This window comes from Lingula anatina, chromosome 3 (genome assembly GCF_051362555.1).
Source record: "Lingula anatina isolate TDL-2025a chromosome 3, LinAna3.0, whole genome shotgun sequence".
Classification (NCBI taxonomy): Eukaryota; Metazoa; Brachiopoda; class Lingulata; order Lingulida; family Lingulidae; genus Lingula; species Lingula anatina.
The window spans coordinates 6,089,470-6,111,591 of NC_141769.1; the positions used below are offsets into that span (position 1 = coordinate 6,089,470).

At 33.4% G+C, this 22,122-nt stretch overlaps 1 protein-coding gene across 1 annotated transcript in view; it reads left to right on the forward strand.

The window, feature by feature from the left end:
• Window positions 1–22,122, forward strand: part of LOC106177527 (uncharacterized) — a 45,399-nt gene that overhangs the window by 5,579 nt on the left and 17,698 nt on the right. Inside the window, exons 7-31 of the mRNA XM_087007524.1 lie at window positions 315–582; window positions 990–1,207; window positions 1,468–1,596; window positions 2,223–2,377; window positions 3,406–3,523; window positions 3,864–4,073; window positions 4,978–5,148; window positions 5,640–5,780; window positions 6,127–6,231; window positions 6,788–6,891; window positions 7,191–7,303; window positions 7,548–7,802; window positions 8,315–8,484; window positions 9,198–9,363; window positions 9,719–9,881; window positions 10,211–10,286; window positions 10,587–10,816; window positions 11,073–11,241; window positions 11,818–11,958; window positions 12,536–12,665; window positions 12,944–13,051; window positions 19,605–19,694; window positions 20,288–20,379; window positions 21,081–21,171; window positions 21,716–21,793. Of these exons, the coding sequence (XP_086863650.1) occupies window positions 315–582; window positions 990–1,207; window positions 1,468–1,596; window positions 2,223–2,377; window positions 3,406–3,523; window positions 3,864–4,073; window positions 4,978–5,148; window positions 5,640–5,780; window positions 6,127–6,231; window positions 6,788–6,891; window positions 7,191–7,303; window positions 7,548–7,802; window positions 8,315–8,484; window positions 9,198–9,363; window positions 9,719–9,881; window positions 10,211–10,286; window positions 10,587–10,816; window positions 11,073–11,241; window positions 11,818–11,958; window positions 12,536–12,665; window positions 12,944–13,051; window positions 19,605–19,694; window positions 20,288–20,379; window positions 21,081–21,171; window positions 21,716–21,793 (3,691 nt within the window). The remainder of the gene's footprint in view (window positions 1–314; window positions 583–989; window positions 1,208–1,467; window positions 1,597–2,222; window positions 2,378–3,405; window positions 3,524–3,863; window positions 4,074–4,977; window positions 5,149–5,639; window positions 5,781–6,126; window positions 6,232–6,787; window positions 6,892–7,190; window positions 7,304–7,547; window positions 7,803–8,314; window positions 8,485–9,197; window positions 9,364–9,718; window positions 9,882–10,210; window positions 10,287–10,586; window positions 10,817–11,072; window positions 11,242–11,817; window positions 11,959–12,535; window positions 12,666–12,943; window positions 13,052–19,604; window positions 19,695–20,287; window positions 20,380–21,080; window positions 21,172–21,715; window positions 21,794–22,122) is intronic.

Genomic DNA, 22,122 nt, shown 5'->3' on the forward strand with positions numbered 1-22,122 from the left:
TTATTTATGGATATTGACTATATCATTTTCAATCTGCATTAGATTACAGACTGAAGTAAGATCAAATGTTTTGGTGATTTGAAATAGTTATCATAATTTTTTTTGATGGTTGCAGACAAGTTTTTATCGGACCTGGCTGGTGAAATTTTAATTTGATTTTTAAACCAATTGGTACATAATATAGGCAAATTTGAGCCTTTTGCTAAGCTTACTAAAGAAAAAAGATGTTATATTTGTTTTTCTTTTTTTTTCTTCAAAACTATTTTAAATTCTTCCTTCAATGTAGACTTATTATTTTTCAATAAACATTACAGGTCATATTAGATGGCTGCCCTCTTCTGACAGAAAAATCTCTCTGGTCCCTGCTCAGACTTGGAGTGAAAAAAATTTCCATGCGGGGGACAATGGTCACTTTTGTCCCTTTTCTTCACAAAGAGAGGCGGTCAAATGATAAAGGGCCTAGCCACATGGGTTTGTTGGAGGGTGTGTGTGTTGATTTAGATGGCTGCCCAATACACACACCATTTCCAAGCAAACAACATATGACAAAGCTTCAAAAATGGATCGCTGGTTTCGATAGAGGTAAGCTGTGTAAGAGGTTTGATGGGTGAGCAACAAATGAGGAATTATGCCTTGGTTGTGTTGAAAGCTTTGAAAAAATAAGGTCCTTAATCCAGTTTGTTTTTGTCTCCACTCCAGCAGTACCTCTTGTAAAAAAAATCCTTTTGTTTTTTCTTCCAGCACCCTATTTATGTGGGTAAAATTATGCACTCTACATGATTTCTTGGCTTATATCAATGTTAAATAATGATTCCTTGGCTTATATCAATGTAAAATAATCAAGAATGATTGTATGATAGGAAGCACATACTGTAGTAATGGAGAACCTCTCTCTTTATAATGGATGAATTCCTGCTGTACCACCAATGAAAGAGGTAATATTCTATTTTGGATATCACTGCTTATTTTTTGACTTTGTTTTATTGCAGAAGAGGTGCATATTCTGTCCCAAAGCCACATAATTACAGAGAAACTGGTGATCTTGAACAGTCAAGCTCCATACAGTTTCAGCCACTGGCTGATGACTGGGCAGAGAAAAGAGTGCCAAAACAGAGTCAGCTTTACTGAAGCGTGGAAAGTTGATGTTGATTTGCCTCCTCATGATCATGTGTTTTATAACATGGTGGAACTCAGTGGTCCTGAAAAGGTAAGCTCTGTCTGCCTGTATTCATAGATGGTAGTTTGTCTGTTCAAGGAGGTATACAGAGAGACATTATTTTCTATATACCTCTTTGGTCTGTTGGGCGTTCATTCTACCCATCAAACTATATTTTTATCTGCCAGTGTGAAAAAAGTTAACACTGCACAGTAATGTTTGTATTGTGGATTTTCATTTTACAACAAATTATTTCACACAAAGTAAGTGCATAGGCTGATACTAAATATCATTTCGAATTCTATTTCTAGGATCTGTCCAGTTTATTTGTGTCAGAGGATTGTTTGGTGGTAGTTCCTTTCCTTGCTTCAAAATTTACTTCAAAAGATCGGCTGAAGTTTTGGATTTGTGTACAACATGATCGTTTGATGCATCAGAAGGTAAGTCAGTCAGAAAATGTTGGTGTATATCAACCTAAAAAAAGTTCACCATAGTAAACTAAAACAAAGTGCATTGTGTCTGTTCTCTCTTAAATAAAACAGGTGCAATGTTTCATTGAAGTACATGTATACTATATTACTACTACTGATTTATTTTTAGTCAAAGTAGACAAAATTAAAGTTAAAGTTCAGAAAATTTTTTACTTGTCCACTATACTTTGTCCATGCAGCAAGTGATCCTTAGCTCCTGGATTTTTTTTCAGTTCTAAATGTAAAAATTCCCAATCCAGCTCCTTAGAGGTCTACTTCTTATTTACTCTACTAGGATATATGATATCTAAGACTCCGTTCCCATACCTAGATTGATCTAGTAGGATTGACCCATCTATGTGGGGTTTCTGACTAAGTTGCATTCGGCTTTTCACTTAAAAGTGATTTAGATGTCTGGCGCACCTACTGCAGCTGCCAAATGATAGTTAATTACCCCCTAACAGCTTCAGTAGGCGTGCCAGACATCAGAGCTGAATGTAATTTAGTGAGAAACCCCTCAAAATGGGACGATCCTGCTAGATCGATCTAGGTATGGGAACAGGGTCTAAGTCTAGTATGGATGCTTCCTTTCACAGGATAGACCATATAGAGTAATATTTGTAAAGATGACTGAAATGGGTGAAGATGGGAAAGATGCAAAAACAGACATTGATTTAAGTGAGAAGGAGTTGGAAGACAGTTTGCAAGAAAGACGAGATAGTGTTCTTTTGGAGAAAATCCTGTATGACCCGTAAGTTTTAATTTCAAGGACTGAAAAAGTGTGCTTTACGTTTATCCAGATTGTTAATTCTCTTAAGATACATCTGATTTTGCATGTTAGTTTCTATGAATAATGCCTGTTTTTAAGTAAAGGTATGTGTATAGGTTGCAAAATATTTTTTTTATGATGATTCCAATGATACTGGCTGAAGAAGCACTCCACAATCCTCTCTCTTGTACATTTTTGAAAACTGTATGTTGTATTATATAAATTTAATAGGAATTACTAAGAGCAGCTGTCTTCCTCTTTAAACTAAGGCCCCTATTTCACACAGACCACGAATCCCATGAATCGCCAGGAATTGACAAATTTTAGGATTCGTGAGGATTTGTGAGATTTTGCCAATTTTCTGGTCTTATTTGACACGCTCACGATTCACTTACGATACAGGTACGATAGTGTTACAAATATTCGTGGGATTCGGCTGGAATCGTGAGATTTTGCCAATTTTCTGGTCTAATTCGACAAGCTGTACGATTCAGTTATGATACAGGTGCGATAGTGTTACGAATATTCATGGGATTCGGCTGGAATCGCACGAATATTGTCTAGAAATTCACTACGATTTTTTGGAATCGGGAGTTCGTGGCCAAAACTATGAACAGCTCAAATTTTTTGCCACGAATTCCCGATTGATCAAGAATTGCAAGAACTTACTACGATTATATACGAAACTGTTAAGAACTTCACGAACTGATTACGATTCAACCAAATTTTCAATTCCTGGCGATTCGTGGGATTCGTGGTCTGTGTGAAATAGTGGCATCAAAGTTTTTGCCACCCATTCCTGTTGGTCAAGAAGTGCAAGAACTGACTACAAATATATACGAATCTGTTAAGAACTTCATGAACTGATTAGGATTCAACCACGAATTGTGAAATTTGTCAATTCATCGCCATTCGTGGGATTCGTGGTCTGTGTGAAATAGGGGCATAACCCAGGAGATGCATTTTGTATTTTTCCTCTATGAAAATAATTCCTATTTTTCTTATTTCAGGTCCTTTAAACTATCAAAAGATCTTAAATTTTCAGGGCAGCAAAAGTATTCCAGTTTTGTCAACTCCAGAGCTTCAATGCACAACCCAGTTTTGTTGAAGACAAGTCTAGATGACAAGGTAAAGAGAACAGTATGGTGCATTCTTTTCTGAGTTTTAGGGGGAAAAGGGGAAGCAATCTTTCTTTACATTGATTTTGCTTTTGCATGTACCTCGCCATGGCTATATTACATATTACATGTATTTATATGATTGAGCTATGAAAGAAAATTCTCTCAGCCTGTTCTTCTGTATAACCATCCACTAGTTTGTCTGTTGGGTTGCCATTGCCATTCTGCTAATCAAAATGTGTGTATTTTTATATTGAATAGCAATCTGACTGGGTTTACAGTAAAATGATACTCAGTCATATCTCAAAATTGTAAATTATGGCACGAAGTCTTATTCTTCATTTTATCAGGAAAGTATTAAAAAATTCTGGGAGACCCTGAAGAATGAAATGGTTTGGAATGAAAGAGACCCCCAAGAAAAAGACCCCCAAGATGACCACTTAAAACAGATGGCCAAGAGTGACCAGTGGCTAAGCTCTCCAGAAATGATCGAGGTGATGAAAGCCGTTCAGCGCTTAGGAAAGAAACAAGCAGTCATATCATTCCCAGATCTCTACAAGGTAAAGGGATTGTCTGAATAATATGCCATTTCACTAGAACAATGCTAACAAATGAAAATAATCAACATAGTACATGTATATCTTTGATGCGCAGAAATGTTTTTTTTGGAAACTACCAAAATACTTATACGTTTGTGAGTTTCTCAAAATATTCAAAAGTTAAGCTAGTTTTAATTAATTTTTTTTACTTGGAATATATTTTGCATGATATACCACTGTATTTCAGGTAAAATTGTAATCACTTTTGTTAGCAAACTCCCCCGACTTTTGTTTGAACAAATAGAAACATAGTTGACTTTGATGACTTATTCTATTGATATGACCCTGAGTTTCATACACCAGAGAATCACTTTTTAACTATTTTAAGCATGCCTAGAAATGGCAGAGGTACTGTGTGCTCAATTGAAGAAGACTAGATCAGAGAGTTTCCAGTGACATTTGAAACTCAGGGTGATTAAAGTTCACATCATTATAGATTTTTCTCACTAATCACCTATTGAGCTTTAAACAAAGAATTCGTATTCCTGTTTGCCTGCATATTTTAATTATTTTAAAATAATTAAATAGATATTTTAAAATGTGCTGCTTGTGCTGTTTGCTCCCTTTGTCCCACCCTCCCCCCGCCCCTTATAAAGAAACAGTAAAACAGTATTACAAGTGAAAACCAAACTTTTGTGCCCTTCATATTTTAGTGAAATTGTCCACATCCTTTATTTAATATTTGATGGAGGAAGTGAGGTCAAATAATAGTAAATTAAGTGCTTTCCCTCAGCAAAGTTCTGGATCCACCATTGAAATGTTATCAAAACTCCAAGTACATAACAGATTCTAAGACCTGTGTGCTGGTTGAAGATAATCATAGAAAAATTTTATTTATTTATTTATTTATTTATTTATTTAATAGGAATTGGTGAAAGACATAGAGGGTTGCAAGCTTTTGGTTTCTAATGGAGACCAATCACTTCTGAGCTCTGAATCAAAGTCAGTAGAAGAAAAGATGCTGGAGGAGACCAACAAAGCCATTGGACCAGCATATTTATACTATCAGAAGGTTGTGGAAAGGATGCACAGACAGGTAAAAAAAATACTTGTGTAGTTAAAATCAAACTAAAAGTAAATTTTGTGTAGCTAAATGCTTAAAAATTTGTTTTGGAAAGAAGAGTTTTGAAAATATAATAAAACCGTTTTTATTGAGTATTGTCCTATTTTATCTTAAAATGTGTAGGTAGTGTAAGGTGTGTAAGCATTTGAAATGTTGCACTTATTAATAAATCAATAGTTGATTGTAACCTTGAGAAATTAGCAAATAGGATGATTGCATTTCAAATTATTTCCACATTTAAAATGTTTTAAACTGAATTTTCATTTATTAAATAGCAAGAATATATATTGTATTTTTTAACTTAATGGGGATTTCATCTACTTAGGGCACCTGACTTATATTCTTATCTGTTGTAACTTTTCATAATTTCTATTCAGTTAAGTGATAATATTCATGTATATTTGAATATTGAAATCAATCCATCAATCAATGTTTTACCTAAATTCAGCTATTTTATTTATCAGGGAATGTGTCTGTTCTTCCCAAATATAAAAAATCAACCAGTCATCACAGACTTTTCCTGGCTTCAAACTGAACTCAACAGAATGATATCAATACAGGAAGTCAGCATCCCAGTGCCTCAAAACAAGCAGCCTGGGGACGGGGTATGTACAGTGAATAATACAGGACAAATTACACAAGAACAGTCACTGTAGACATATCAGAGGACAAGTGTTGCGCACTCAGTATAACTTGTCACTTTATAAATTGAAGCACTGTTTATCACAAGCATTTATATACGTGAACTAATAGATTTGAGTGTGTAATGTTTAGATTTTTCATAAGATTTTGATAGTTTCTAGTTTCTAATCTACAAAAAGCATTGAGATATTTTCACAATTATGAGTGTTTTTATTTGCATTAAATTGTATTGCCAGCTGTTGTGTAATAAAAGCATGCAAGCTGGCAGTTCATTTTTCTTTTTAATTCTTATATTTCTATCATACTCAGATTGATACTCTGTACACCATATTGGAGAAGTTTGGAATAATAATTCGACAAACAAAAGAGTTCCTGCTGACCTTTAACCTCCCAGAAGAACCAGATTTCCCAATGGTTTGTTCTCTGCTAAATTATTTGTATTTCTTTTTTTTCATTTCAATACAACTTTAGTAAATTAATTGACTTTGACTTGTCAGTATATTCTATAACATAACTCAAAACATGATGATCATAAGTTTGAAAATTCACAAAAAAAAACTGCTAAAGAAGACTAATGAAAAATAAAGATTCGCCACAAATTGTATCAATTATGTTTTTTGAAGTGATGATTATATTATATGAATTTAGTGTAGTAGATATGTTCCTTTGTAATCAATAATACATGTACAAATAAAAAGTTCTTATGGTAAACAAGCATTGGTCATGATATCATGTGTGGATATAATTAGTGTTAAGGTTGTTTATATTTTGATCGTAAGACTCATTTTAAAGGATTTTTCATAAAAGTTCATTTAATTTGTAAGATTCCTAACAAGTTGCAGGCATCTCATCATGGGTTTATTTTTGTTTTATTTCAAATGACTTTTTTGTCATGCGAGTCTTGTAAATTTAACAGAACCAATTATATATATTCATGACATTTTATTTCTTTTAAACATTTTATTTCTAGGACTCATACTGGTCAAATGCCCCTGCTTCCAATGAAGTACAACTATCAAAGTGTTTCCTGCCAGTGCCTGAGTTACCTCCAGGATGGTTCTCTCTTCTGCTGAGGTATCTTTATTTATTTATTTATTTATTTATTTATTTATTTATTTATTTATTTATTTATTTATTTATTATCATTTTTTATTATTATTACTGCAGAATTATTTTGTCAAATGGATATTTTATAATTGGTACGATCCTCATGTTTTGTTATGAATATTTAAACGGAAGCAATTTGACGGTTAATGTAATGCCCCCCCCCCCCCCCTTTACCAAATCTCTATTATTTTGTGCAAAATATAAAAATATATGTGTGCCATTGTAAATATTTAATAATTATGAATTCTTAACCTTTTGTTTGTTAGAAATTGTACCAAAATAGCACCTTCTCCGCTGATCTGGAAGAATGGCCTCCTGGCACAGCATGGCGCAATTTCAGTGCTGCTTGAGAAGATAGTGATCCCAAAATATGAACCAGGTATGTGCTGCCATCTGCTGTATTGTTTTAGAATTAACCATATTTGTGCTGCCATCTGTAGTATGGTGTGAGAGTTGACCAGGTATGTGCTGTCAATGTTGCTAGAACAAAAAATTTTATTTTTTCGGATTTTCATTTTATATTGTCTCCACTCTTTTAGCAAAAGATTTTATCCCTACCTAACACTCCTGAGCACAATCATGGATCTCCCTGTGTAATGGACTTTTTTTTTTTTTTAAACCAGTTTGTGATAAATCTACTGACAAAGATGAGAACAAAGAACCACCTCCTTTGATTGGAGTGAAAATTAATGAAGAAAACTCTGGACCATCACCACCTGAGGCTATAGAGGAAACTCCCGAAAAGAAATCAGAAAATGACCAAGAGGCATCAGTATCTATTCCACCACCGCCTCCACCACCACCACCACCACTACCGCCAAGATCTTACAAAGCATCAGGTTCTCGGCCACTGCCTCCACCACGTCCACCCAAACAAAGTATGTTCTTGTCAGTTGGCGCTTCACAGCTGTGGCATATTGTAAATTTGTATGGTGTCATGATAAATATTTATCTGTTCAGTATTACACCATATGATTTTCAATGTTATATTGTATGTCATTGTTTTGTAACTGAGGAAAACTTGGTAAAGATGGTCTCTAGACATTGGGTTTTGATCTCAGTCGTTGCCCCTCTACTTTTTTTTTTTAACTGTCATGTTGAAATTAATTGTGCCAATCATAAGCACTTTGATCGAATCATTATGGAATTTGATGGCTCTGCAAAATGACACACTGTGTGGCTAATACATCCATTTATCATTTGTGATTTGTTTAGTTAACTTCAATTGCCATAGAAAAACAGCCTAGGATGAATTATTCCATTTGATAATATCTTCTTTAATAATGGGTTTTCCCCATATGACAACCATGTTCAAGTGTGTTCATGCACAGAAACTCAATACAAGCTAGAATCATTGCCATAAATCTTTTATTACTGCTTTCAAATTCAGTCAAGAGATTCCCTGAGGGCGCCACTGTCGTATACTTAGCAGTACGTACCACATATGTGTTGGAGAGAAAGTCGAGCCAAGATAGCATCATGAAGTGTCTGTGGTCAGTTCTGATGAATTATTTGCACATCACGGGGTATACTGCGCAGAAGTACATGATTTGTACTCAGGTATTATTTATCGATGTTTTATCTTACAATTTAAATCTTAAAATCATTATTATAAGCTTTGAACTAGTGATCTGATATAACTATCACTGAAATGTTGCATTTCTGTTCAACTACCATTGTTGTCTGAGAGTGAATCATAAATTTAACACAGTTTTCTGTAAAAAAAGTGACTAAATTTTGGTGTCACTTTTTTAAGAGTTCAACCCAAATATTTTCAATTGTAGCAGGAAAAGGAAATATGAGACAGAACATGTTTCTAATAATACTTTTAGGATATTTTGATTAATTTTTATTGACAGTACTCATTGATGTCCATCCTGTGTAGCCACACTGGAAGGAGATAAATACATATTGCTATTCACAGTTCTTCAGATTTCTACTGAAAAATTCTACTAAAAAATAATGGCCTCTCTGCAACACCACAAAATTCCTTCATATTTTTAAAATTGATTATCATAAAATTTTTGTCATGTCATATGTCAGTACCTTTTAGATCATATGTAGATTTACATTTTTTTCAAGCCCAATTAGTCACAGTTAATTTCTTAATAACTCTCACTTGGGATTGGCATTAATTATAATGGCCTTTACAGACCAATATCAACTAAACCTATGTTTTATGTTCGTCTAGTTATTTTGTTAATTCATTCATACAAGAGATGGAGGAGACATAAAGAAAATTTGGGTGGCTTTCATCATACTTCTGTTTTCAGATCTTCACTCCATGTCCTCATTGGAAGGTAGAGGACACCTGCAATAGGACCAAGTTCTATCGTCACCACATGGTTGCAACCAAAGACAGCTTGAATCAGGGGGAACCAACTGCTAAGTGTGCAGACTGCAAAAAAGAGATAAGCCTGGACCATGTTTTGGGGCCAAGTAATTAGATTTGCTTCACTTAAATCATTTGATTTGATTAAATATAATCTAGGTATGTCAAGAATTCTGTAAACAAAATAATAAATTTGAAATCGATCTCCTTTACATGTGATGCCATATATATGGTGTCATTGCATTGATTGAAATTCCAGTAGTACATTGTGATGTCATGCATGAATTTATTATGGTGTCATGGAAAAGTTGTGATGTCATTGAAAATATGTGATGTCATTGCATTGTGGTGTCATTAATTAATGAGTTGTGAAATCACTTTGTCACTTCTAAACAAGTTTTCCTTCGCATCATTTCCAATGAGGTGGCAGTAATGAATGAACATCATTCTCAATTCTTCAAGGGAATTTAACAAAAAATCATGGCTTGGCTCCTGTCCATACTATAGAGCAGATACAATTTGATGTCAACCCTAAGGTGGACTATAACAAGTGCTTTCTGTGCAATCACTGTGCATGTGAGGGGATGGACTGCCCTTTTAATGGAACAGATGGAGAAACATCAAGGTACCTGCCTGTGTGATGCATAGATATTTGCTTGATCATGAAAAATATAAAAAATAATAAACATATCAAAGGTACACCAATAACAAAAATAAATGTTGCTCTTCAAATTGATTATGTAATAAAATATGGAGCTGGCAGATCTGATTACAGTTTAAATGGTCCTGATAGATTTCATCCAGTGGCTTTCATAGGGGTATCACTTCTCACATTTTACATTTTGACTGGCTGTAAAAGCTTTTCACATTGAACCTGTCTTTTATGAGTATTGCTTCTTTAAAGCTTTAAATCAAGAGAGCTAGCTCATAATTTTAATATTTTTTCTTTTGTAGACACTGTGGTTGCAAGAACAAGGCTCTTCTGTGTCATCACTGTGGGGTGTGCAGTAGGTGTACAAAGTTTCTCAACGTAAGTATGAAAGCAAGTGTCTACACATATGTACTACGTGTAGTAGGTGGTACTCTCTCTCTCTCTTTGTTTTCTCTCTTTCTCTCAGTTGGTGTACAAAGTTTCTCAACATAAGTATGAAATTATGTGCCTATGTAGGCAGTTCTCCCAGTCCTCCCTTCCCCTCCCTCCTTCCCTCTTTCTCTCTCTCTCTCTCTCTCTGTGTGTGTGTGTGTGTGTGTGTGTGTTTGTGTGATTGCATATTATGTTCACACAAGCACTTACACATTTTAATACATTCTTATATTCTTTACTGAGCAGAAGGTCAAGAGGACAATGTCACCAGGTCTGGGACCCTCCAAACCTTTTGGTGCAGTTCAGATGTATAATAGTGACCGGTACTCAGTTGTCCGAGGTTCTCACATTGACAATGGAGGTAAAGCACCATTGAGCCTTTCAAGCAAGTGGGCATCATTGGACCCAATCCATTTTCCTTACTTTGAGGTGATGGTTGTGCCAGAAAAAAATGCTGTCACTACAGAGATTGTCAGGTAAGCAAATTGCTTGTTCTGTGTTGAGCTTCTAGGACAGTTCAGGGAGATTTATCGTTTATCATATATGTATATATGCAACTTTTTAAATAAATTGACTGCGCTTAAAAGTCTTAATGTTTGAAATCTTTATTTATTATTTTTTTTATTTATTTATTCAAAAGAAATGGCGTGAACAACATTTTCACTGTCTTCTTTTGAGTTTGAGTCAGTTTCATGGTCAGCCATAATTGAATAATTATGCATTACATTACAGAGTTCATGGAAAGCCATTTTTGCAATATAACTTAAAATCTGGAGTGATAGCTGACTACGGAGATGAAAATAATGTGATAGAACACAAAGATGACAAGTGGATCGTCTCAGAGACAAGTACCATACGGTTTCATATGAGGTTTGATACAGATGGTAGCTGCAAAGCTTTGGTAAGTCCAAAGAAATGAAATAAGTCAGTAATTTTGTTCAGTTCTTTTATGGTCAATAAGGCCTGCATAATACATGTTTTTTATCAGGCTCCAAAAATGCAGAATGAACAAGCACAAATGTACATTTCACTGTGTAAATGAAATGAACTGATAATAATATTTTTGCATATTGAGAAGAGAGACTAGAATATTTGGTTATTAAAATATTTTGCTACTTTCTATTAAAAAAAATGTGAGTATTTGATTAATTGAATTATATTATATCTTTTGGTCTAAAAAACAATGTATATACTACAGAACTAATTGTTACCTAAGGAAAATTTTCATATCTTTTCAAAAATTTTAATTAAAGATCACAAAAGATACTTACAAACTTCAGGATTGTACTTGACTTAGAAAAAGTACTTTTACTTTTCCATGTAGCTCACTGTGATTTAACTGGCACCTCAGGAATCATAGAATACTCAGTTTGATTTAATTTTGCTAGATAATATTTTTTAATGTGGAATGCACTATTTTTAATCCTTTTTTTATTATGGTTAACATTTCATAGACAACAATTTATTTTACTTTCAGGACAAGGGCAAAGTGAGGATTGATCTTTACAAAAATGGTGAAATTATTTTCACCAAAAAGACTCAACTTCAGATTTTGTGTGGCATGGTGACTCTTCGGGCTATACGAAGCTATATTTTCCTCCATGCACCAGGACTACAGGTATATATATATGTGCGTGTGGTACAGAGTGCTCAACTGTCTGGAGCATTAATGCACAATTGAAATTAATATTAAATAAACAAAAAAAAAAAAAAAACACGAGACATGTATCAACCCCAACTCTGAGTTTCAGGTATGCCCGATCGTCAGGAGGTGTTTATTTGAAAATCTTTGAAAATAAAACATAATTAAATACAAATTATACATGTAAGTATATATTAAATAATTAACCAAATAGAGTTAAGCAAAATAACATACAACTAAAACAAAACTTAATAAAAAGATAAGAAGAAAATGATTTTACCTGCAAACGTATGTGACATGTTGACTTAACAAAGTAAAGAAAGTGAAGAAAATAAACAAAGGAAACTCACAGGTCAAGATTATTGGTCAATGAATAATATGTCCATATAAAGAAAGAAAGTATGGATTGGAAATAAGGAAAGGGAAAATAACACACTGAAAATAAAGAATGAAAATAAAGAACAAAAAATAAGTTTTGAGCTATTGCCCCATTATTATTATTATTATTATTATTATTATTATTATTATTATCTATAACTTAAACTTTTTCCAGGAGATAGGATTACCCCCTCCTAGAAAGCCTGTCACTGACATGCTGGTGGAGATTAAGAGTAAAACCTCTGAGACCTACATCCTGGCAGAGATAGCAGAAAGAAATACTGATTTTTATGTTTTCAAGTCAGGTAAAATGATTTTATATGATATGTTGCGTACTGTTCCATCATGTGGAGGTAAATTGGAGTGTTAGAAAAATTGATGTGGAACTCGGAGTGTAACAAGGTTTTTTGTCTGGGTGTGATTGTTTTTACTATGGAAAAAAGAGTAAGATATATATAATGTAATATATTTTAATATGTAAGCTGCAAAATGAAATATCATTTCATGTTAAAAGCAGTGTAAGCAATACCTTCTTTTCTTTGAAAAATAATTTTGGGTTTTTTGTTCTTGTTTATTCTTATAGTAATGGACCAGAATCCAGAGAAGATTTTTTTGGAGCCATTTTCAACTGACATTTTTCCTGTTTATTATTCTTTCTACAATAACCTGCCCAGTGATTATTTCACAATAGGTATGTTAAGATTCAACTAAATATAAGCACACACATGTTATTATAAAAATTTCTGATTAAAAGGTGAACACTTTTGACTGTATGATTTTATACTTATAAATAACAATTAAAATTGTATTTTTTTCTTGATGAACATATTTCTCAGAATCTCTAGATTGCAATTAATTATTGGTCTGTAGTCATTACAGGCCAGCTTTTTGAGGTCTTATGGATGTAATTTGAAAATTAAGAAGCTAGCAGCCATGAGATTGTAGTTGGAAATTTTGTTATTAAAACAGGATAAGTAACTTAGAAAATTACCCACATGATACATTTTTTATGTACAGACACAGATGTGTCTGTACATATAGCCATCACTTGCGTCTGTCGTCGCCGTCGTCACCATGCACTTTTACCGATAACACGATTAGTGGAAAACTGTTTTTTCTTTTGGCTTGAAACTTACAGAACTGATGAATATTCATAATATGCAGGTCAAGTTAGAAAATCGGCTTGATCGGGCCATTTTTAGGGAAGTTATGCTGTTTTTTCACTTTTTTCAGCATTTATGTAGCACCAATAACATGATAAGTGGAATACAATTTCACCTATTGGCTTGAAATTTACAGAATTTTTGAATATTCATAATACGCAGGTCAAGTTCGAAAATCAGCATGATCGGGTCATTTTTAGGGAAGTTATGCTGTTTTTTCACTTTTTTCAGCAAATATGCAGCACCGATAACACGATAGGTGGAAAACCATATTACTTTTTGGCTTGAAACTTACAAAACTGATGAATATTCGTAATACGCAGGTCAAGTTTGAAAATCAGCATGATCGGGCCATTTTTAGGGAAGTTATGCTGTTTTTATGTACAGACACAGATGTGTCTGTACATATAGCCTCATCTGCGTCTGTCGTCGCTGTCGCCGTCGTCGCCGTGCACTTTTACCGATAACACGATAAGTGGAAAACTGTTTTTTCTTTTGGCTTGAAACTTACAGAACTGATGAATATTCATAAGACGCAGGTCAAGTTCGAAAATCAGCATGATCGGGTCACTTATAGGGAATTTATGCTGTTTTTTCTCTTTTTTTCAGCATATATGCAGCACCGATAACATGATAAGTGGAAAACTGTTTTACCTTTTGGCTTGAAACTTACAGAACTGATGAATATTCATAATACGCAGGTCAAGTTCGAAAATCAGCGTGATTGGGTAATTTTTAGTAAATTTAGGCTATTTTTTCTCTTTTTTTTAGCATATATACAGCACCGATAACACCATAAATGGAAAACCATTTTACCTTTTGGCTTGAAACTTACCGAACTGATGAATATTCATAATACGCAGGTCAAGTTTGAAAATCAGCATGATTGGGTCATTTTAGCTGAATTTAGGCTATTTTTTCACTTTTTTCAGCATATATGCAACACTGATAACACGATAAGTGAAAAACGGATAGGCCAATTGTCATAATACTCTTAGGAGTGGCCAATCTTACTAAAAGGAAGGTTGAGTTGGAAAATCAGCATAATCGGTCCATTATTTTAGAAGTTATGCTGTTTTTTCACATTTCCTCACATTCAGTTCTTAGGCATGTTAACAGTCTCATTATTTAACTAATAAGATACGTAAAAGTGTTTGTTTGGCATTTCCTGCATCTTTACAACATTGTTAGTTGATTTTGTAAAAATGATAGTAAACCTGTTATCGTGTATTGTGTAATAAAGTGTCAAAAATGGAAAAAAAAACATATCTTTACAGTTTGTCAGATTCAACCATTCACTATGTTCAGAATTTCAGAATGGAGCAAGTTGGACATTTATAATTGTTCTATTGATACTTTTGCTTTGACAACATATTTTTGATTGATCATATAAAAATGACAGTAAATTGATTATTTTGCTTTATGTAAAAAAGGTGTTGAAAATGGAAATAAACTCTTTCAATACAGTTTTCTCTTGTTTACATTTTGGGATTTTCAAAGTATGACTCTGAACTCTATAGGCTAGTCACATTTTCTGAATATCTATGATACTTTTATTTTATTATAAAAAAATTTATGGTTATTATGCTGTTAAGCATTGTGTAATATTGCATCAAAATTGAACAAAACCCTATTCTGGGCACTGCCTCTGTAGTGGCGGTGAAAGGAAAACCATGTCACTTGCTCTTCTCACACTTACAGGAAAGAAACATAGGACTGAAATACAGCTTCAGTTGAAAAATTGTCTCATTAGTTAATTGTTTGGAAGTAATACAGGTTTTTTGTGAAAATTTTTATCTTTCACATGTTGCAATTTTCAATGTGGGACTTAGAGCTCCCTTGGGCATGAAGCCCAGTGGTAATCAAATTTTCTTAATGTCCTTGTTTTTAATAGTAGATATTTTAAAATTGGTGGTATTTAATTAGTTAATCATTATGTAATGTTGCATCAAAATTGACAAAAAACCTACTTTGTGCTCTGCCACCATTAATATTATGTAAAGTAAAGTGTTACTTTCTATTTTTTAACTATTCTTACAAAAATGATTCTTAGGATTGACATACAGCTCATATTAGAGAACCAGCTCTATTGGATTATTATTTTTATTAAATTTATGAATTTTTTGTGAAATTTTCATTTTTCTCACTCTGGCACTTTCTAATTGTAAACTTGAACTCTGATGGGCCTGGAGCCTGCTTTTACTTTCATCAGTGTTACCTGTACGTTGTGCATAATTAAAATTTGATTTTGACTGTGCAGTTAAACATAATGTATTATTGCATCAGAATTGGCAGTCTCCTGTTTTATTTTGTACATTATTGTTTTCTGCTTTTCTTAAGGTGTGACTTATGGGCCTGAAGACCTTTGATAGACAAATTTGTGTGGTCAGTCTGTAAATTCCCCTTGGGTATTCACTAGGCTATAAACTCATTTGCCTAATTAAGCAGCCATTAAATGAAATTTCATAAAGCACACTTGTTGATATTTCCCTGTAAACTCCCAAAGGTTAAGCTCTCTGCTAGATAACATAGTGTCCATAATAAGGAAGCAGTGAATAGCAGCTTCATTGGAATTATATTTTTGTTGTTTTCTTTTTAATTTTTTCTCCAACACTGGCATTTTTAAGATGTGATTTTTAACTCCCATCCACCTGAGGCTCTGCACATTTTCAGTATTTCCACATAAGCAGTTGTATTGGTATTTATGTCTTTAAACATGCTGTAATATTATTTTATGCACTGTCATCATTTTTCATATATTGGGACTTTCATCATGTGAATTTTAACTCTCATGGTCCTGAAACTGTAATCTTATTGAAGGGGTGGATTGAGACCATTTTCTGGGTCTCCTGGAAGACAGTCAGATTTTAAAGTTAATATTTACGGGTTTCTGTTGGAAGACCATCAAAATGGAGGATGGATCAACAAAGATACTTTGGAATACTGTCAGAAAATATCTTTGGATCTGCTCCTGTTATTGACCATGTTACCTGTTGTGCATGATTAAAAATCAGTGTTGACTGAATGTGCTATTATAAGCATATATTATTGCATCAAAATTGACAAAATGACCCATTTTGCATCTTTTTTTTTTTTTCTGTTTTTTGTCTGTACATTTGACAGCTTTGCTGCCTTGTTTCAGTTTTTTTCAGCATATATGCAGCACCGATAACATGATAAGTGGAAAACCATTTTACCTTTTGGCTTGAAATTTACAGAACTGATGAATATTCATAATACGCTGGTCAAGTTTGAAAATCAGCATGATCGGGCAATTTTTACAAAAGTTATGCTGTTTTTTTCCATTATTCAGCATATATGCAACACTGATAACGCATTTTAAGGAAAACCAATCAGCCTTTTGTATTGAAACTCACAGGAGTGATCAGTCTGACTAGTATACAGGTCAAGTTTGAAAATAAGCTTGATCAGTTAAGTTTTGATGAAGTTATTAGCCTTTTTGTAAATGAGTGGTTTTTCTTCAGATTTAATTTTTAGGCATGTTAACAGTCTCATTGTGGAACTAATTAGATATGTAAAAGTGTTGATTTTCTGCTTCTTAACAATATTGTCAGTTGATTATATAAAAATGATGGTACGCCTTTTATTGTGCATTGTGTAATAAAGTATCAAAAATGGAAAGGAACTCATATCATTGCAGTTCGTCAGATTCAATCATTCACTAAGTTAAGAATCTCAGAATGGAGCAAGTTGGACATTTAAATTTGTTCTATTGATATTTTTCCTTTGACAACATATTTTTTAATTGATCATATAAAAATGACAGTAAATCGATTATTTTGTTTTATGTAAAAAAGGTGTTGAAAATGGAAATAAACTCTTTTCAATACAGTTTTCTCTTGTTTAGATTTTGGGATTTTCAAATTGTGACTCTGAACTCTATGGGCTAGTCACGTTTTCTGAATATTCATGATAGTTTTATTTTATCATTAAAAACTGATGGTTATGATGCTGTAATATTGCATCAAAATTGAACAAAACCCTATTTTGGGCACTGCCTCCGTAGTGACCATGAAAGGAAAACCATGTCACTTGCTCTTCTCATACTTAAAGGAAAGAAACATAGGACTGAAATACAGCTTCAGTTGGAAAATCTGTCTCATTAGTTAATTTTCTGGAAGTTATAGAGTTTTTTTGTGAAAATTTTTATCTTTCACATACTGGAATTTTCAATGTGGGACTTAGAGCCCCCTTGGGCATGAAGCCCAGTGGTAATCAAATTTTCTTAATGTCCATGTTTTTAATAGTAGATATCTAAAAATTGGTGGTATTTATACAGTTAATCATTATGTAGTGTTGCATCAAAATTGACAAAAAACCTACTTTGTGCACTGCCACCATTAACGTTATGGAAAGAAAACTGTTACTTTCTATTTTTTTCAACTAGTCTTACAAGAATGATTCTTAGGATTGACATACAGCTCATATTAGAAAAACAGCTCTATTGGATTATCATTTTTATTAAATTTATGCATTTTTGTGAAATTTTCATTTTTCTCATTCTGGCACTTTCTAAGCATAAACTTGAACTCTGATGGGTCTGAAGACTTATGCTTTTACTTTCGTCAGTGTTACCTGTTGTGCATAATTAAAATTTGATGTTGACTGTGCAGTTAAACATAATGTATTATTGCATCAGAATTGGTAGTCTCCTATTTTGTGCATTATTGTTTTGTGCTTTTCTTAAGGTGTGACTTATGGGCCTGAAGACCTTTGAGAGGGTCAGTCTGTAAATTTCCCTTGGGTATCACTAGGCTAAGTTCAGAATTATAAAGTCATTTGCCTAATTAATAGGCCATGGAATGAGATTGCATAAAGCACACTTGTTGATATTTCTCTGTAAACTCCCAAAGGTTAAGCTCTTTGCTAGATTAATAATAAGGAAGCAGTGATAATTATGCAGGTAAATTTTGTTTAATATTGCAAATAAGTTTTTAATATATATATATATATATATATATATATATATATATATATATATATATATATATATATATATATATATATCAAACTGAAAGATTAAAAGTTTGAATAGCAGCTTCATTGGAATTATATTTACCTCTGCCAAGGAGGTTATGTTTTCACCCCTGTTTGTCTGTCATCAACATAACTCAAAAAGTTATGGACCGATTTTGATGAAATTTTCAGGAACTGTCAGAAGTGGGTCATGGAGGACAATGATTAGTTTTTGGTGGTGGTCTGGATCAACAATCAATCAATAATCAATAATAACCAAAAATTGCTGCCTTGGCAGAGGTCTGCACTCTCGGAGTGCTTTTCTAGTTTTGTTATGTTTTCCTTTTTTAATTTTTCGTTTTTAATTTTTTCTCAAACACTGGCTTTTGTGCCTTTAACTCCCATCAGCCTGAGGCTCTGCACATTTTCTGTATTTCCACGTAAGCAGTTGTATTGGTTTTTATGTCGTTAAACATTATGTAATATTATTTTATGCACTGTCATCATTTTTCAAATATTGGGACTTTCATCATGTGAATTTGAACTCTCATGGTCTTGAAACTCTAATCTTATTGAAGGGGTGAATTAAGACCATCTTCTGTGTCTTCCGGAAGACGGTCAGGTTTTTAAGTTTATATTGACTGATATCTATTTTTTTTCTGTTGAAAGACCATCAAAATGGAGGATGGATCAACAAAGATACTTTGGAATACTGTTAGAAAATATCTCTGGGTCCGCTCCTGTTATTGACCATGTTACCTGTTGTGCATAAAATTCAGTGTTGACTGACAGTGCTATTATAAGCATTATTTATTATTGCATCAAAATTGACAAAATGACCTATTTTGCATCTTTATTTTTTGTTTTTTGTCTGTACATTTGATAGCTTTGCCGCCTTGTTTGTCATTATTTTTTGAAGTTAAGATATTTGAAAACAAATGTGTAGATAATGTAGATCTGCAAGAATCTAAAGCTCAAGGTAAATAGGAAAACAGAATAAACACAAAACTTTATCCTTTGTTCTAATAAAGGCTTTATTTTTAAACTATGGTTATGGTAGTACATTCTGTATGTATGATATGATATTATACTTTTTATTTGCAGTTGAATTGGATGAGTGTCCCCACTGCAAGGAGAGAAATATCCAGAAGTTGTCAGAATGTGAATACTGTGCAACATCACTGAGGCAGATGGGTAAGAAAGACCAATATGTTTTTCATGGAATACCAGTATATATCGGTATAAGGCCAGTATATAACACAACCATGACAACTTGTGGTGATGATTTTGTCCCAGAAAGCACTTCAGGTTTTGAAAGCCTCTTTCTCATCCTGTTGCTAAGAAACATATGTTAATTTAAGTGAAACCTGAAATTTGCATCATATCAGCACCATAGGTTATGTGATTTTATGGATGTTTTTATATCTGGAAATAGCTTTATGTCATATTGGAATACCTATATATGTTATGAAAATTAGCTTTTTGTCTGGATTTCGTGTTCATGGAAAGGAGCATAATAGTAGTGGCATAATATATGATTTGATCTTTCTGTAGAAGGTGTACAGGAAGGCAAATTTCAAAGCAAATGGTTTTCTAGAATGGGTGGTAGAAAGTTCCCTCTTATGACTTAGCTACGTATGACCTTTCCTCAAGTGGAAAAATGTTCTTCAATGAATTCCATGAATACATGGTGGTGCTTACCATGTAGGCAGCTCAGTCCTCTTGGAACTGTTTGTTCTTATGTCTTATTTCTTCTAATTTCCAGTTTTCATTCTTATGTTTTTCAGAGCTAGTGGTTTCAAAGAAAAAAGAATTAAAGGGTAATAAACTACAGCGTTTGTTGGATAGGAACAGAGTCCCTCTCTGGTTGTTTCCACAGGTTTGTAGGTTTTCTTGATAAATTTTCTTTCTTTTTTATTATTATTATTTTTACTACTTACCAAGAAGAGACAAAGAACAAGGTCATTGTTGGAAAAAACAGCTTGAATAAAGTAAAGTGAACAATGCTTCACTTCATAGCAAAAATTAGACAATTTTTTCTGAAGGCACTGATCATATTAGCAAGTACAAAAGATTATATAGATTTAACTAATGATATTTGAAAAAAGAATTACCCATGATGAAATATAAAAATTGATTGAAAGGTTTCAGATTTATTCAGTTGTTAAAAATAATAAGATTTTTAGTTGTTTTTTAATATATTGCTTTTCATGAAGGATAATCCATTTTCATTATCATTTTCACAAACTGTAAGCTGGGGGAAGGGGAGGGGTTAATGCCATCAGTACCCAGGGCTGTGCTGGCAAAGGTCATCTGTTTTAGCTTTTGACCATGACAATGGAGGATGGATCAACTCTTTGAAAGGGAGGGGTTTGGAAAAAGGCTTTTCTTTTTAGACTTATGAAATTGATGATAAAAACAGGTGGCCCCTTAGTTAAATTGATAAAGCAAAACACAGCAATGTATTCAGTCTGCACCTTGAAAACACATTTGTTAAACTCTTCTTTCATTGTGATGCTGTATAGATAATAGATTATAAAGATGTTCAGTTTTTATATACTAATATGGTTGTGTTTTTAGTGTCAGCGGGCAAATATGGAGCCTTACCCCACACCATTGGCAGATCAGATATTTAGTCGCGGTTGTGAAATGCATATTCAGGCACCAGCACGTGAGTTCAGCATTTCATTGAGGAAAAAGTGCTTTTATAGATATCTGTCAAAATTGTCAGTATAAGATACATATAGGCCTAAGTCATTGTTGTAGTTGTCACTGATACTGTCACACACTTTTGCTCACACCATAACTCCCTAAAGCATGTTTTTGTTTTATTTAAAATTTACTGGTAGATTTTTCCTGGTTGGGGGGGGGGGCTTGATAATATTTATGTATCTTTTTGCATGCAATTTTTTGTGACATTTAAACCACCAATATGCCACACTTTATGTTTGGTTTACTATACATTTGCTTAGTGAAAAGGTTTTGCTTGGTGAAAAGGCAGGTTGAGTTTGAAAATCGGCATAATCGGTAAATTTCCACCAAAAGTTATTGGCACATTCTATTGTATTTTGTTAAACTATTGACCAATGTTTCTTTACTACAAGATATTGGGTTTCATAAGGCTTGTGACATTTGGAATTGTTACAAGTTAAGATTGTATCAAGATTGTGTCTTGTTGTTTGTCATACATGTATATTTCTTTTCACTTGTTCCAGAAATGGCATGTCAGCTGGCACAAAGGCTTCCATTTATGGATGACATCATATTTGCACAAAAAGATGTTGCTTTCACAGGTAGGCTTTTGTTAAAGAAATTTTATTACAAAATTGCTATATTGACACACTGATGCAGTTTCAGACCATTTTGGCCAAAGTGAAAAAACTACGGTAACCCAATCTTGATTATTATTTGGAAAAAAGTTAACATGATTGAGATGAGAAAGGCAAATGACCTAGTAATCTGATGAATGTCTGAATATGTGATAAACTATTATCAGTGTTCATTTGTCTTCATAGTGTGTGTGTGTGTGTGTGTGTGTGTGTGTGTGTGTGTGTGTGTGTGTGTGTGTGTGTGTGTGTGTGTGTGTGTGTGTGTGTGTGTGTGTGTGTGTACATGCATGCGT